General features: G+C 38.8%; 1 protein-coding gene across 3 annotated transcripts in view; it reads left to right on the top strand.

Moving 5' to 3' along the window:
* The window catches only part of LOC141049367 (sodium channel protein type 2 subunit alpha-like), a 262,445-nt gene that overhangs the window by 187,242 nt on the left and 58,722 nt on the right, over positions 1-16,481 (top strand). For all 3 annotated transcript variants that reach the window (XM_073545763.1, XM_073545762.1, XM_073545761.1), the window contains 3 exons: positions 2,008-2,181; positions 4,312-4,671; positions 6,205-6,690. In XM_073545763.1, the coding sequence (XP_073401864.1) occupies positions 2,008-2,181; positions 4,312-4,671; positions 6,205-6,690 (1,020 nt within the window). The remainder of the gene's footprint in view (positions 1-2,007; positions 2,182-4,311; positions 4,672-6,204; positions 6,691-16,481) is intronic.

Below are 16,481 nucleotides of genomic sequence, written 5' to 3'. Positions count from 1 at the left end.
TATACAGATAGCTGAACACAATAAGTCCCAACTCAAGAACCCATTTATGAGTTCAGAGATCTTGTCTGGATACGAAGCTCCCACTCTGGCAGGTTCAAATAATCTTTAAATTATATAGACACCCGTTTATTAAGCTTCCACTGGCAGAATAACTTGTGTGTCGGGGATTACCAGGGCATGACCCTTAGACAGAGGCGCAACTACAATAGGGCAGGAGATCATACAAGGGCCCTGGAGCCTAGGGAACCTATATAAAAGGAACAATACTATTAAAGATTTGCAATAATTTGGTCACCGTTGGCATTTTTACATTGGGGCCCATGAGCTTGAAGTTATGCCGCTGCCAACAAGGATCCATTGATCACCGGCATCGGCACATTCGAAAAAGGGTTGCTTTGTATAAGGTCCTAAAATCCATTGAAGTGTACGCTGCTCTTATTGATATCTTTAGAGACTTAATTGAGATCAATACCTATATTAGTGACTGTGGACTCCTAAAATTCTGCTATTTATGTGTGTGGGTAATGGAGCACAGAGGAAGTAAAGCAGAGCTCCGACCCCTGTAATGTTGGATCATGTCTTCGGATTATCCAGAATCCTCACTAAAAGTTTTCATTTCCTCATCTGCCAGCAAAGATTTTGCGCAATGTTTTATCCTTTTATACCAAAGGCATGAAAAATTAATAGACCACAATGCACTTTGTGTGGCGAGTAATTAGCAACCACACTTTGGCTGAGGTTGTCAGTTTCGTTGTTTATTCTCCCTTTCGTGTACTTTGAAGAGATTAATTATTAAATAGATTGTCATTTAGTAAGGTACCTCTGAAAATATCAAAATGACAAATCAACGCACTTACTGCGAAATTTAGGAGCTACAGTATTTACAGTATGGGATTCTTCTTTTCTTCAGACTATCATTTTTCTGAATATGTTTTACTGGGTTTTATGATGATTTAAAAAGATTTAGAGGTAAAACATTTTAAAAAATTGACATTTTATTCTATTTTTGTACAATCACAAAATACCTAAGTGACCTGTGCTACAATTGTAGAACTTTTTTAAACTTCCGAACCAAATAAATATTTATAGAGTGTCCCATATATTGGAATCCCTTTTTCTAAACATTTATCTCACTATTTTAAAGAGAATATGTCACGTGCTAAAAAAAAAGATGAGTGAAATACCTTGTAAAAAATTCCTGAGCTCCGGATTCTGTCTCACTTTTCTGTTTTACGTTGCACTGCTCCATTGCAGAGAAATTCACATTTGCATCTTCTTGAGCACATTATGTGAAATCTCTGCTTGTAGAGTTTTCACAGTCTTTTCTGTAGGTCTCTGCTTTTTTCCCTTCCAGATGCTGCCAATCACAACACTGCAGCACCTGAGACAGATAGATTGCTAGATCAGCTGCCGAGCTGTGATTGGCAGCATCTGGGAGAGTGTGGTGAAAGTGCACGTCCCCAGAGAAGACTATGAAAAATATGCCTTGTTGGACTACAAAGCAGAGATTTCTCATACTGCCCTACAGATTAAACAAATGTAAATAACTCTGCAATGGAATGACACACTGCAAAATGGAAAAGCGTGTCATGATCAGGAGAGCTCAGGGATTTTTACAAGGTATTTAATTCAAATTTATTGAGCAAGTGACAAGTCCTTTTTAATTCACTTTTCACACCAGATAATGGGTTAGCTTCACTACATGAGTCAACCCTTTGAAATAGGCTGTCAAATAAATAACAATCCATTTTCAAGGTGAAATTCTACTGGTAATCAGCTGATTGAGGCGGTTGTGAGTGAGAGTTGAGTAACACATAGATAGAGGCTTATTTTACAATGCATTCGTATTTTCTAACCATACAAAATACGAATGTGCATCACATCACATTTTTTTTTAAGTAGAGCCATAGGAAAATCCAGCTTTTGCTTATTAGCTTTTATATGTGTTTGGATTCATGCATGAAATATATATATTTTATAATTAAATGTGCCATTTTTTTTTCAAAGGTCTTTACAGGTATTTTTACAGCTGAAATGGTATTTAAACTGATTGCCCTTGATCCATATTATTATTTCCAAGTCGGATGGAACATATTTGATGGTATTATTGTTTCCCTCAGTTTGATGGAACTCGGTCTTTCGAATGTCGAAGGGTTGTCAGTTCTCAGATCATTCAGATTGGTAAGTTTATCAAATGTATGCAAATGATTGTTCGGAATAATTATCAGTTACTAGTGATATGATGGAAATAAACATTTACAGGACACTGGAATGACCTTTGTAAAGAATGTAAAGACTAAGGCAGAGTCATTAATTTGCAAGAGTAATCTTTAAAAATTGAGAGACTGTTCAAGAAGGACAGTGGTGAGGTGGCCACCAAGATAAGTCTTACAGCCTTAAAGTTCAGGGCTGTTATTAGAGAGACTGAAGAAAAAATGTCTCTAGGGTACTTCACCAGAGTTTTATAGAATATTGACAAAAAAAGAAAAAGTCATTGTTTTTACAAACACATATGACATCTAATTTCTAACATCTAATTTGAATAAAATATATACTCCAATAAGACCAAAGTTGGGCATTGTGACGACATAAAAATGCAAATCTAGGATCTGGCATTTCTGTTGTTTAGAAGGGTGACATATTGCATTTTTGATGTTTGTAAAACTAGTTTAAAGGAGTTTTCTGATGCCTAAAAGCTTTTTGGAAACAGCATGGATCGTTTTAACCCCTTAGTGATGGGGACAATTTTTTAAATTCTGACCAATGTCACTTTATGTGGTTATAACTCTGGAACGCTTCAACAAATCCCAGTGATTTTGAGGTTGTTTCTTTGTGACACGTTATAATTTCTGATAATGGTAAATTTAGGTTGATATGTTTTTTGTTTATTTATAAAAAATATCAGAAACTTGACACAAATGTAAAAAAATTGCAGTTTTGAAAGTTTGAATGATTATCCCTTTAATCCAGATAGTCATACCACACAAAAACATTAATAAATAACATTTCCCACATGTCTGCCTTACATCAGCACTATTTTTAAACCGCTAATTTATTTTGTTAGCCTTTTAGGAGTTTTAAAAATGTAGCAGTAATTTTTCATTTTTTCAAGGAAATTTACAAAATTTATTTTTTGAGGGACCTATCCAGGTTTGAAGTGACTTTGGGGGTTCTATATATTGGAAAACCCCAAAAGTTATATCATTTTAAAAACAGCACCCCCTGACATAATGAAAACTGCTGTCAGATAGTTTATCAATCCTTCAGGTGATTTTCAGGAATTAATGCAAAGTGGTATAGCAGGAATGAAAAAGTGTTTGTTTACCACCTAAATCTCGCTAGCTTCTGAACTGACCGCTTTAGCTGGGAGACTCTAAGGCCGCTATTTGGCCATGAACTGCTAGGGCAAACATCAGGACCACACAATCATGATCTCGGTGTGTCACTTAGATTAAAGCGGAAGCCCCCACAATCTATTAAGCATTTATTTGATGTAGTCACTTTTGAGAGCAGCAACTAAGGTGATAAACAGATATGGACGGTGCCAACACTGATCGCTTGTGATACAGCAAGTTGTCAGCTATAGTGTACGGCCGATAGCTGCTCGATTGTCACCTGTATGGGGATGATATTCTCTTATATCTCAGGTCAGTTAAAAGACGTATTAACTGTCATTAAGGGGTTAAAGCAATAAAATGATGCATACTCCCTCACATCAATTTCTGTGGATCTAGTGAAGGCTACTTCTAGACAGGAAGCAATGACATTCATTCACCTGACCACTAAATTCTGTGATTGGCTGCAGTGGTCAGGTAACTGGAACATAATGCCATCCGAGACTCATCTGATGACTTCATGTGCCAGTCACTTGACCTCTGCAGCCAGATACACGCCTTAGCAAACAGCTGAGATGTGAGTCAATCCTTTTAAAGGGGTTTTATCACCAATGCCTCCCTTTACAATATCCCATTTTAGCATTTACCCAGTCCCCACTGGTCTCGGCTTGTAATCACTGGATCAAGCAGTTAGTTTTTTCAGCTAATGTTTGGCTGAATGGGCAAGATTGTATTGAAAGCAATGATTCGTGTGGACAAGGTAAGTATCAGAGCTGGAGCTGTGGGGGATTGCCTGGGTGTAAGAATAGTAATAACTCTTTTTCTAATTTAAAACCAGTCTGAATCCTTTTTGTAATATTTTATTTCTTAGCCAAAGTGATTCAATGTAGCCATCCATCCCTTATGACCTGAAAGCAATGCAGCTGAAATCAAGCATGTAAAAATTAAGAGTAACACTTTACTTTTTCTCCTTCAGCTTCGTGTCTTCAAATTGGCAAAATCATGGCCAACCCTCAACATGCTGATCAAGATCATCGGTAACTCGGTGGGAGCTTTGGGAAATCTGACCTTGGTGTTGGCCATCATAGTGTTCATCTTTGCCGTAGTTGGCATGCAGCTGTTTGGTAAAAGCTACAAGGAATGTGTTTGTAAGATTGCTCCCGATACTTGTACTCTTCCTCGTTGGCACATGAATGACTTCTTCCACTCCTTCCTGATTGTATTCCGAGTGCTATGTGGAGAATGGATTGAGACCATGTGGGACTGTATGGAGGTGGCAGGACAATCTATGTGTTTAACAGTGTTCCTGATGGTGATGGTCATCGGAAATTTAGTGGTAAGTTTTGTCATTGAAGAACATTCCTGAAAATGGCATGCTTTAGGTGTGCTTGTGCATGCGAAAAGTGGTTATTCCTGTATCAACTTTTCAGTGAATGAGCCATGGTAGGGGAAGTAATTCTATGTCTTGGTGTGGCTTGTGGTTTTAACGTACAGGGAGACTGAATCTGACCAGATCAAGAGATGGTAACAAGCTGACATAAAGTCTCCTTGTGCCATGCTCTCCTTGCCTAAGTAATCGGCCACACTGGGTCAGCAGGGGTAAATTGCAAAATTGCTTGTTACAAGCACTATACAATCTTACCAATGTATGAACATGAGATTACTCCTTTAACAGATACTTATCGTTACTAGAAAATCATAGTCTACTACACTGTTGCATACTTTTTTGGTGGCATACTGCTCAGGCAATCACCTTTTAGTCTATCTGGTAATAGAACCCAATTGACAACTTTAACACATATATTGGACGCTTTCCCATAATTTGAAATGGGGCTTAGGTGAGATCCATTTACCAGATGCTCGGTGAACTTTTTCATGACAAAACCATTAAACAGATGCCATCAAAGTCTATAGGTGATGCATGTCACTGTCAGTTAATGGATCCGGATAGTCTAAAGTGGCATCAATTCAACCAAAGCGTACAGTGAATTCTATAAAATGGCATATGCATTTAAAAGACCTTTCAACAATTTTTTCATGTTTAGCTGGATACAAGGTGTAATAGTGCGAGCAGAGTGGAATAAAACTTATTTTTTTAAATCACCTCTCCCGTTGCGGAGATATTAGCAATCACAGTATTGGCACCTAATGAGTTAACTTTAGTTAAGTCCAACTGGGTGTTATATATAGTTTTCACTAGGTCCGTGCACTTTTTACCCTTGTATGAGCTGCTGTCTGATAACACCCAAATCCTAAGTCCAAGTGGGTCTCATCAGATAGCAACTTATACAGGTGGAAGAAGTGCAAGGCCTAAGTGAAAACTATCTGTAACATCCCCTTGGACTTAACTAAAGTTAACTCTTTAGGTGCCAATGCTTTGATTGCTAATATCTCTGCAACGGAAAGGTGAAATTAAAAAATTAAAGTCTTATTCTACTCTGCCGTCAGTATTACATCATTTGTCCAGCTCAACATGAACTTTTTTCTTTGCTGGGCTTTTTTTTGCACTATGCTAACATATATATGGAAGTTAAAAGGACACACTTTTGGCCTCTATCTTGCAATACAACTCTCTGGATACATTTAGCAGGCACTGTACAATAGTAGCTTACCTGTTGGACACACAAAACAAAGAAAAAAATCTAATGTGAATAGGGCTTAAAATTATGTCAATCTCCTAGAAGAGGTCCAAATTATCAGGTGTGAGTAGGGCCAACTGAAGAATCCCCAGAACTTTTGTTGGGCCTTAAATTAAAAAGGGTAATTTTTCCAATTTCAATACCTGACTGAAAAAGTAGCATTTAGTTTATATTCATAATAATTTAGCAAATTCCTGATGTGTCGACTTATCTTTTAATTGCTTCCGTAGGTGTTAAACCTGTTCTTAGCTTTGCTGTTGAGCTCATTTAGCTCTGACAATCTTGCTGCTACAGACGATGATAATGAAATGAATAATTTGCAAATTGCTGTGGCCAGAATGCACATTGGAATAGCTTATGTCAAGAAGAGCGTACGCGAGTTTATCCAAAATGCATTTGTCAAAAAGAAGAAGGAATTAGAGGAAAACAAACCCTTAGATGACATGCAAAACCAAAAAGACAGCTGCATATCCAACCACACCACTGTGGAAATCAGCAAAGATTTTGACTACTTGAAAGATGGGAATGGAACTACTGCCACAAGTGGAATTGGTAGCAGCGTTGAGAAATACATCATTGATGAAAGTGATTACATGTCCTTCATACACAACCCAAGCCTCACCGTAACCGTACCTATCGCTGTGGGAGAATCGGATTTTGAAAACCTGAATACAGAGGAATTTAGTAGCGAGTCAGATCTGGAAGAGAGCAAAGATGTAAGACTGGCATTTTCTTTTTCTTATGGTGGTTAGTTTGTTATAATCCTATTGTAATGCATTTTATGTTCTTATATGCAGTTTTCAGTAGACATGTTTAATCATCCAATGATTTTTGTTAGTCTTCAAAGCTGTTTCTTAGTTACTGGATGGTTTTTTTCGCATAGAGACGGGTGAAACAACTGTGTGATGATCTTCTCCTCTTCTTCCTGAACATCATTTTTGGGCCCTTTAGGATTTGTTGTAATGACCTGTGATCAAGGTCATATCCATTCTTGCAGGGTTTCAATGATTCATTGGTTTTGTTGTAGGTCAGATTGGGGGATTACTTCCTCCTCTCCTTCCTGAATATCATTTTTGGGTTCCTTCAGGATGCACCTCCTTGACCAGTTGAGGGATTCCCACCGTGCTTCAGTAGATTTTTTTTTGTTCTTTGGGGTAGGATCTGTTAATATTCCTGCATAGATGATTTGTTGGAGGTTAGAGGTACTTGTGTGTTGACCTCTTACCAGATTTGCATTCCTTCACCGTGCACCATTTCACCAATTAAAAGGTTGTGTACAGTGCAGTGCAGTTCATATTATTACCCTTGGCATCCTATGTATTTTTATTTGAGATGTTTGTTTTTTTAACCATGTGGCCTGGTAGTACTAGTGATGTTGCTAGTGTAGTTGTATTACAAGGAATGGACACAGATAGAAGAGCGCTCGTGTGCAAGAACACTATATGGGTCTTTAGCAGTCCAATAGCTTATCATACTATACAATTCCACCTCCTTTGGAGGTGGTAGTGAGCCCCCTTGGCTGTTGACCTTTGAGCGGCTGCAAAGGTTGCACCAATGGTATGTTCATCCATAGCTATTTCCACAAGTCCACACTGAGTGCATAATGTCATAGGCATCCAACTACACATGTGATCAGAAGGAAGTAGACTCCAGTGTAGAGGGCATAACTAGGGTTCTGATGGATTGTGAGAATGGTTTCCATAGTAGATAGGATGTGTTCAGTTCTCTTTCTCCTTTACCTGTGTAATTGGCGTTGACCCCAGAGCCTGGTAGAAGTCTATCTTTATATCAGTGTCTGCCTTGGATTTAGTTATGTCACATCCAGATCCTTTTACATAGACACATATCCTGCACCCAATGAGTGGTGATCAGTCATATATTAATGTGGTCAGTGGTCATTTAATAACATTAACCTATTGAAATTATTTTGACAATTTTATAGCGTGTGGTTCAATCTCTAACACTGTTTACCTTGAAAATGCTTGAAAACATTGTTGGCACAATCATTGCCCTTTAAATAGTATTGTTTTTGAAGATATTTGGATGAAACACTACTGTTTTCTTACGTTATCTGTATTTTTGAACTTTTATTTTTCAACCTTCTATAGATCAGACTTAATGGGGTTGTCCAGCCTTAGGTTACAAGTCAGCAGTCACTCTATGTGAGCATTCTCCGGTACCAGTGCCAAGAGCGGGCAGTCATGTGACAGCAAGTATGTAATTTGCATACTTCCAGCCACATTCAGACTAGACTGTCCAGCCTTGGTCGATACACTTGCAGTGAGTGGGGCCACGCACATCTAATTGGCCCATGACGGCACATGTGCAAATCACATACTTGAGATCTAGTGCCCTCAGCTCCCGATGCAGGCATTGGAGAATCCTTACAGTGCACAGTTTGCATGACGTGAGGTTTCACAAGTCTGCATTCACATCGAGGTACTGCAAATTTGTATCCCAAGGCCAGACAACCGCTATAAATTTAATACAAAACATGTATAAGTAGACAGACCGAGAAACAAATAATGGAGAGGAGAACAGGGGCTATATACTCATTTACAAGAAAAACTGACTTGTACAATCCAATAACAAATATGCAGCATGCTGTTTGGTGCTGCTTCCCTCACTTTTCAACAATGCATCATGCAACAATGCAGCCTGCCATCTAGATGTAGAAGTGCTAGACGCGTCACGGGACAATTGGATTATTATCTTCTCCTCGGACAGGTGAGGAATATGGTTGTTTATTATTTTAATTCTTTACAGTGGATATTGGCTTCAGTGGATTGGGCGTAAGGTGAGCATAATTTTAGAGTCAATAAAAAAGTTTGTGTCATTTGTTCAAACAAAGGACTTTATTCTGGGTGTTATTTTTTGACAATCTGATGATGGGGTTAGTAAATTGGGGCGTTTTATAGATGCCTCTGCATTACTAACCTCTAGACTTGATGTCACCTGATAATACAAAGGTGACATCAACCCCAAAACTATCATCTCACTTGCCACCACACCAGGGTAAGTGGAAATAGTGAGGCTAAGTGCTAGATTTGGCGCATCTTATGGATGCACCATTTCTGTGGCAGTTGAGAGCTGATATTTTTAGTCTGGGACTGGGCCAATATCCATGGCCCCTTACTATGCTATTAATATCAGCCAGCCGCTGTATGCCTAGTCTTCGCTGGTTATTAATGATAGGGGGACCCTACATTATTTTTTATTTGGGGTCCCCCATTTTAATATCCAGGAAAGGCTTAGTATACAGGGATGAGCTGATATTAATAGTAGGAATTAATGGAATTAATGAGTAGGGATGGGGGTTATTGCTTGGGGGGTTAATGAGTAGGGTTGGGGTTAATATGTGGGGGATTTGGAGTGGGGGGTACATAATGTGTGGGGGGGGATTTGGGAGTGGGGATGGGGGTTATTTAATGTGTGGGGGATTTGGAGTGGGGATGGGGTTAATGTGTGAGGGATTTGGAGTGGGGGGGCGCCGAACCAAATTCTTGCCCCGGGTGCCAGGAAGCCTAGATACGCCTCTGCAAGATAATGTAATACATTGTTGGCCATTCTGGTGGGTGGCTTTCATTCAAGTAGGGTCTGTCATCATTTAACAAGTGAATACTGTATTTCATTCACATTCATTTTCTGTATTTTATAACTTTACTGTAGGTCTTTCAGTGTGACACTGCTGCTGTTCTGTTTTATATTCTGGGACTTATGGTGCTTTCCAGGCATATTCCTGAATATGAAATCATGTGAGGATGGAGGCACTAAAATTACTTGTTATTTTCAGTGGTGTGGGGTTGTAGGACTTGGAGTGTAGGCAGCGAGGCGCAGCACCAGACAATATCCATGGTACACCAAAGGGAACCGGGAAACATAAAAATATATAAAGTTTATGTAGGTGTGCTACCAATAATGATAGTGGGAGGGTGGTAATTAAAATAAGTACTTTTTATTTAGGATCAAAGTCACAAACTGGTTTTCAGCTCTGGATTGGAGCCTTCATCAGGTATAATTTACACAAGGGCCACTGGGTTGCAACCACAGAGTGGCTGCTGGCCGGTGGAGCAGTCTATCAAAATAGTCAGCAAACTGAGACAATACCATTGCTGATTACACCTGATGAAGACTCCGGTCCTGAGCAGAAAACCGGTTTATGATTTTGATCCTAAATAAAAGGTACTTATTTTAATTACTGCATCCTCACTAACTTCATTGGCAGCGCACCTACATAACCTTTATGTATTTTTATAATGCCTGAATTTGGGTTTCTAATTACTGAAAAAAGGAAAAACAAAAAGTGAGCTCACTGTATTTGTTTGATCCTTCCAGAGCACGGAACAAAAGTTACTGCCAAAGACAATAGGTATCAAAATAAGTAGAAAGGGGAGCCAGGTTAACGGATAAAAAAATCTTCAATTTTATTAACACATTGTTAAAAGATCTTCACATGCATCAATGCGTATAAGCACTGTGGTCCGTAAATTGGAATATCAAAACATTAATATGTTAGTGGTGCACTCTGCACCCTTATTCATGATGCGTTAATGTTTTGATATTCCAATTTACCGGTTACAGATGCCTGTGAAGTTGTTTAAATATTTTTTATGCATTGAGCATAGATCCACTTTTTACTCCTTTTGATTTCTAATTCCTCCTTTTTGTAAACCTTTGGCGAGACTTTACGCTATGTAAACCACTAGCTTCTTGTTTCCAGTCCCAGTTAAAAGTTCACGTTACTCTGGTTAAACTACTGGTTTCTTTGCTTCTGCTTTACTAGGTTGATTCCTGTTCCTGACTCGATTTCCTGACTATCTTTTGATAGCCTGCTCCACCGGCCAGCATCCACTCTGTGGTTGCAACCCAGTGGCCACTGTGTAAATTCAAATCCATGTACAGGCTGACAAGCTACTAAGCACCGTTCTCCCTGACATAAACAATATATTTACTATTAGTAAACCTATTGGTCAATTTGGGAAATAGTACACAGACTTTTCTGACCTTTACCTTTTTACTTTGACCCATTTGAGTTCGAATAGATATATGTAGAGTATGCCAGACATCCAGACCGGGGGACTATGAAAGATAGCTCTAAGTGGATTACTACTCTATCCTCTCTGCCAAGTTAATATAAAATCCTCTGAGCACATTTTCTGAGCTGTTTTAATGCTGTTGTATTATAAGGTAATTACTGTCTGTCTTGTAGTATTGGCTGTAGGATAGCAAGTGCTGATTCGTTATAATCCAATTTTGCACATTTTTTTCTCCCTGTGGTGTTTTTTTTTAGCCAAGGCAGATCCCTTTTAATTTATGGGCTGCAGGATACCCTGCCAGTGCTTTGTTAGAAAGTGCACCTTCACAAGGTTGATGAATTTACAGCTGATGTTGCTTTAGGCACCAAGTCTGAATGCTCCTTGTAAGAAGAGGCACGAAGAGTGAGGTCTGTCTAGAGCGGCAATACGGCAAAGCAGGGAAAGCATTTTTATCAATTGTGTCATCTTGAATCCTATCTACTTAGCCAGGGGCTATAATAACTTTTAATAGCAATTGCACAATTAACGTCTCATATGTCAGAGTATCTTTGACTGGTGTTGCTAATTTGCTGCGATTGGGGTTATACACCTATTAATTTAAATTTCTTGCCCTAGATGCCCCTTTAATGTCCTATGCAGTATATGCTGCATTTGGATGTATGTACACCAAACTCTGCTCATATCTTTTTTTGGGGGTGCCATTATTTGCTTTTGTGATATTTTTAATGCATAACTCATAAAATTACATGTTTTTTAGTGGAGATTTTTTTTCTTTAGGTTCTATTGTAGGACATTGTTTGTAACTTTCCCAGCAAGTTATTGCAATTACACGTGTTTTGTTATACACATGTTTATTACCTTTGTATGTATTGAACCAACACAAAAAAACAAAAAAAAGGAAAATTGCATATAATTCCACACAAAACTCCATATCCAAGAAGTTTATCATTTCTCCTTGCGGAGATTGACATGCTAAGCATGCCGAGATGAGGAGACTTAAAGCCACAATTGAATAGCAATTCTAAAAGTCAATGTCGACCCTTTAACGAGCCTTGTCACATGACAGGATTAAAGCCAAGCCAGAATCTCAATTTGCAGACACTGTGTTTCAGAGTACTGCCCCTCGTCAGTGCAAAGTGTGATATCAGGTTTGGCTGTGTGAGAGGCGTCTGACCGATATCCAAGAAGTATCGTTTCTCCTTGCGGAGATTGACATGCTAAGCATGCCGAGATGAAGAGACTTAAAGCCGCAATGCAAATTATCTCTTCAGAGAGGAAGAGGACTAGAACTCTAGTGCATTGACTTTTAGGATTTCTACTTCCAATAGGTGGCACTAGAGTTTTAATCCTCTTCCTCTCTGAAGAGAAAATTTACACAAAACTCCAAAAATGGGCTGGACAATATTGTTGGCACTCTCAACTTAATATTTGGTTGAACACCCTTTTGGCTCGGTAGTGTCTCTTTGTCTCATGCCTTCCTCCATCTCCACCTGGTCCACATGCAAAGCTCCATGTTTAATTGTCAGTAGTTACTGTTTAAGTAGGCATAGAAGCGAGATCGTTGCGATGATGACACGTGCTGGTACAAGGCGGGGATGCCACGCCGGGATAAATACTAGCGGCTGGAGATTATCGATGGGCCAAATTTGTAGAAGGCAATTGTGTTTATTATTTCAAACAAATTAAATTACACACAAACCAAGTTCTACAGTATGTATGACAATAGTCAATTTTTTAACAACCAAATTTGTACACCTGTAGCAGGCCAATTTTGTTTTTGTTTCAAACTAATGAAATTTCACACAAAGCAGGTTCTACAGTATATATGACAGTAGACAATTTTTTTAACAAAAATATTTTGTGAACTGTACCAACCCAAGGGTTTTTAAAAATCTGACCCACCATAAATTGTTTTGAAGGTTTTTTTAGTTTTATATACCACCGTAATATCACAAGAACCGCGTTACACTGTATGGATGAGTAATTGAATCCATAAAAAATGTGCCTTTTGTTTTTTAGTTTTATATACCACCGTAATGTAACAATGACCAGTTAAACTGTATGTATGAATAATTGAATGCATACTTTTTTTAAGTGTTTTGGGGAGTTTTATATACCACCGTAATGCAACAAGAACTGCGTTAAACTGTATGGATGACTAATTGAATCCATAAAAAAATTTTGGAACTTTTCTTTGAGTGTTACACACCAACAAATTTAAACATAAAGCACATAATACTGTATAGATGGCTAATTGAATCCAGAAAAAATATTTGAACGTAAATAATTTTAAAGTTTAGTTGATACACTCGTACAATCATAAAGGCTTTGCAGAAAGTGCAAAGGAAGGAACAAATTATAATCAGGGTCATCATTTGATAGACCCACAATTGGCAAGCTTCATTCAAGTATTTTTAAAGTATAGTTGCTGTACTCGTACACTCATAAAAGCATTGCAGAAAGTGCAAAACCAGGAAAAAAATGATAAGGAGAGTCATCCAGTCATTCATAGACTTCTGAAAGGCAACAACTGGTGGGCTTCATTTAAATATTTTTAAAGTGTAGTTGCTGTACTGCTACACGCATAAAGGCTTTTTGAAAAGTGCAAAGCCAGAAAAAAATATAAGGAGGGTCATCCATAGACCCCAGAAAGGAAACAACTGGCATGCCTCTTTCAAATATTTTTAAAGTGTAGTTGCTGTACTCCTACAATCATAAAGGCTTTGCACAAAGTACAATCCTCTTCAGGTGTCCACCTCTTCTTCCCCTTCCTCAGGAGGCTGGGGGAACTGCCTCCACCTGCTTCCTGGGGCCTAATTCCCAGGGGGTGGTAATAGCCCATCTTGAGCTGCCGCAGGAAGCCTCTTTCAGGCCCATTCATTCCTGAAGAACGGTTCATCCAGCTTCCTTCCTTCTTGAATCACACCCACCACATACCAGCAATGTTGCCCCTCCATTTTGTGGAACGTGACCCTGGTTCCAGCCATCAGCTCTTGAAGCCTTTGAGGCAAGTGCTCCATCTCTGTTGCCTGATGGTTGAATGAGATGTGATGACAAGTCCCAAACTCTTTGATAGACCCGCATCAATTTTTCAATGCTTTTTTGGAGTGTTACATAACACATAAATGTACCACAAAGCATGTAATATGTATTAATGAGGAATTGAATACAGATTTTTTTCAATGCTTTTTTGGAGTATTATATACCACCAAAATGTGCCACAACGCAGATAGATGTTAGTATGATTTTTCAGAATCAGCACAAGTATCAACGCTAGAGGACTCTGATTCGTTCAACTGTGCACACACAGCCCTGGTCCAGAACTCTCTGCCTCCAATAAGAACTGTCCCTAAGCTGGTAATGTCGTCAGTGTACCGAACATGGTGGCACCTGTCCTTTTATAACCCCTGATGATGTCATACGGCCAGCCAATCACAGTACTGCCACTACCAAGATGGATATGGCATTACAGTGCCTCTTAGGCAATCTCTGCAAGCTTATTGGCTGTGTAACAGGCGCCAAACATGGGGGGCAGGGATACGAGTTTCAAATTCGAGCACTGGCTGATGCTTGCCGAGTGCCGAGCACATCCAAGCACCCAGATACTCGAGTGATCACTGAGCATGTTGCTCATCCCTAGTTATTTTCTGAAGATAACTTCCCCTTAATTGGTCTTATTTGTAACATACAGTCTAATGGCATCTCTGGATACATTATTTTTTTTGTTCAGTATGGGGTACAATTTTGAGGTCTGTAATACTTTAGTCCCAATTAGGGGGATATAAACAAGCTATCCCTTGGTTGATTACATAACACACTGCAATATTTCTATAAATCACACTAGAAGCCTATTAGACCTTCTCTTAGGAACAATTTCAAACATGGTAGATGACTTGTCCTATCCATGGCTGCCATTGCCACTAATTAAACACCATTAGGCTTAAAGAGGCCTTTCTCCCACTATAAAAAATTACACTCTAAAGTATCTCAAAATGGCACCTAAAAACCAAGGGGCTGACTCATTAAGATGGGTGTTGTGTTCACCAGTCTTAGTGAATAAACTGGCTGAAGTACTTTATGAAGAGGCTCACATTAGTTAATGAATTACGTGCATCTGTTAACTTACTTGCATAACTGTAGTAAGTTCCACCACTGGTGTAACCTTTTATGAATTTGATGAGCTTATATAGTTATGCACCTTCCATGCTACAGCCATATTGGTGTAGCTGGTGGAGACTGGCATGTAAATGCCAAATGTCACAATACTTTTGAGCAACTTCCGAGTTTTACAAAAATATTGCGATTTATTAAGGTGTTTTACCTACAAATTCTGGTATGAACACCTTAATAAATCAGGTCCAAAGTGTTAGAGTGTGGAGAGACAAAATTAAAAATATTCCTTTTCTCTTAGAGTAACTAAACTTTAAACATATTTTTGCATATTTAATTGCCTGGAAATTGGTATGGGACCAGATCAATAGACCCCCACCAATTGCTTAATAAATTTCCAAATATTGTACAGCCTAGCAGACAGGAGCACACGGCTCCTGTCTGAGCGTGCACACAGAGTGGTGTACAGATTCAGTATAAAGCATAGGCTATGTAGCCCCAGCCAATCTGCAAGCAACCATATTATAGTTTTCTGAAATACAACAAATGACGTACTCATAAGAGCAGCAGGAATAAAATAAGAGCAGAAATTGGCCACTTTGACCCAGTGACAGGTCCATTATAAAAGACAAGGCAAAAGGAAATCTGTATCATCAATGACTGCCAAATAATAAGTCTTCTTATACAGGCAAAGAATAAAGAAAAGACTCAAGAAGAAAACAAAGCATCATCCGTATGTTACCAGTCTTGTCTCTGAACAGTCTGAGACCAGAAAATGCTGCAGCTGTATGCCAAAATTAGAATGCTCAAGTGTTCTCTATAGAGCAGAGTCATCTGAAAATAAGAATTATTAAATGTGATACAGAAAATGCCCCTCGGTGCATAAAAATGGGAAAAAAAGCTTCTATGCTGAGTTACCATTGCTTATAAATACAAGCCCAGATCTGCAGCTGTGATGTTCCAGTGATCTCATGATAGCACTTCTCTGTCATCATAGGGATATCGCCCTCCATATCCAATTTTACATCCTGACTGGGTTCTGTATTAATAGTCAAGTGTACATCTTTGTAGAAAATCATTTGGATCCAGACTGTGCACTTACGGTAGCATTAGTAATGTGGATTTTTTTGTAATTTGTTTCCGCACTGATTCAGAAAAATGACGACCACTGGCCATTATTTTCTGAACCATTAAAAGCCATCAAAATGTTAAAAAAATCCTTATACTCATCTTTCCCCCACCTCTGCTCCTCACCGTCACCCGTCTCTGCCACATATTTAGATCACTCCTGCTCGCGCTGAATTACCCGGGATTTCCAGCTTTGATAAAGCCAGCGAGGATTTTGTGCAAGCTTGTGAAAG

This window comes from Dendrobates tinctorius, unplaced genomic scaffold (genome assembly GCF_039654945.1).
Source record: "Dendrobates tinctorius isolate UK_male_01 unplaced genomic scaffold, ASM3965494v1 ptg000143l, whole genome shotgun sequence".
Taxonomy (NCBI): Eukaryota; Metazoa; Chordata; class Amphibia; order Anura; family Dendrobatidae; genus Dendrobates; species Dendrobates tinctorius.
The sequence above is the reverse complement of the archived record's forward strand: the minus strand, read 5'-3'. Positions and strand labels throughout refer to the sequence as shown.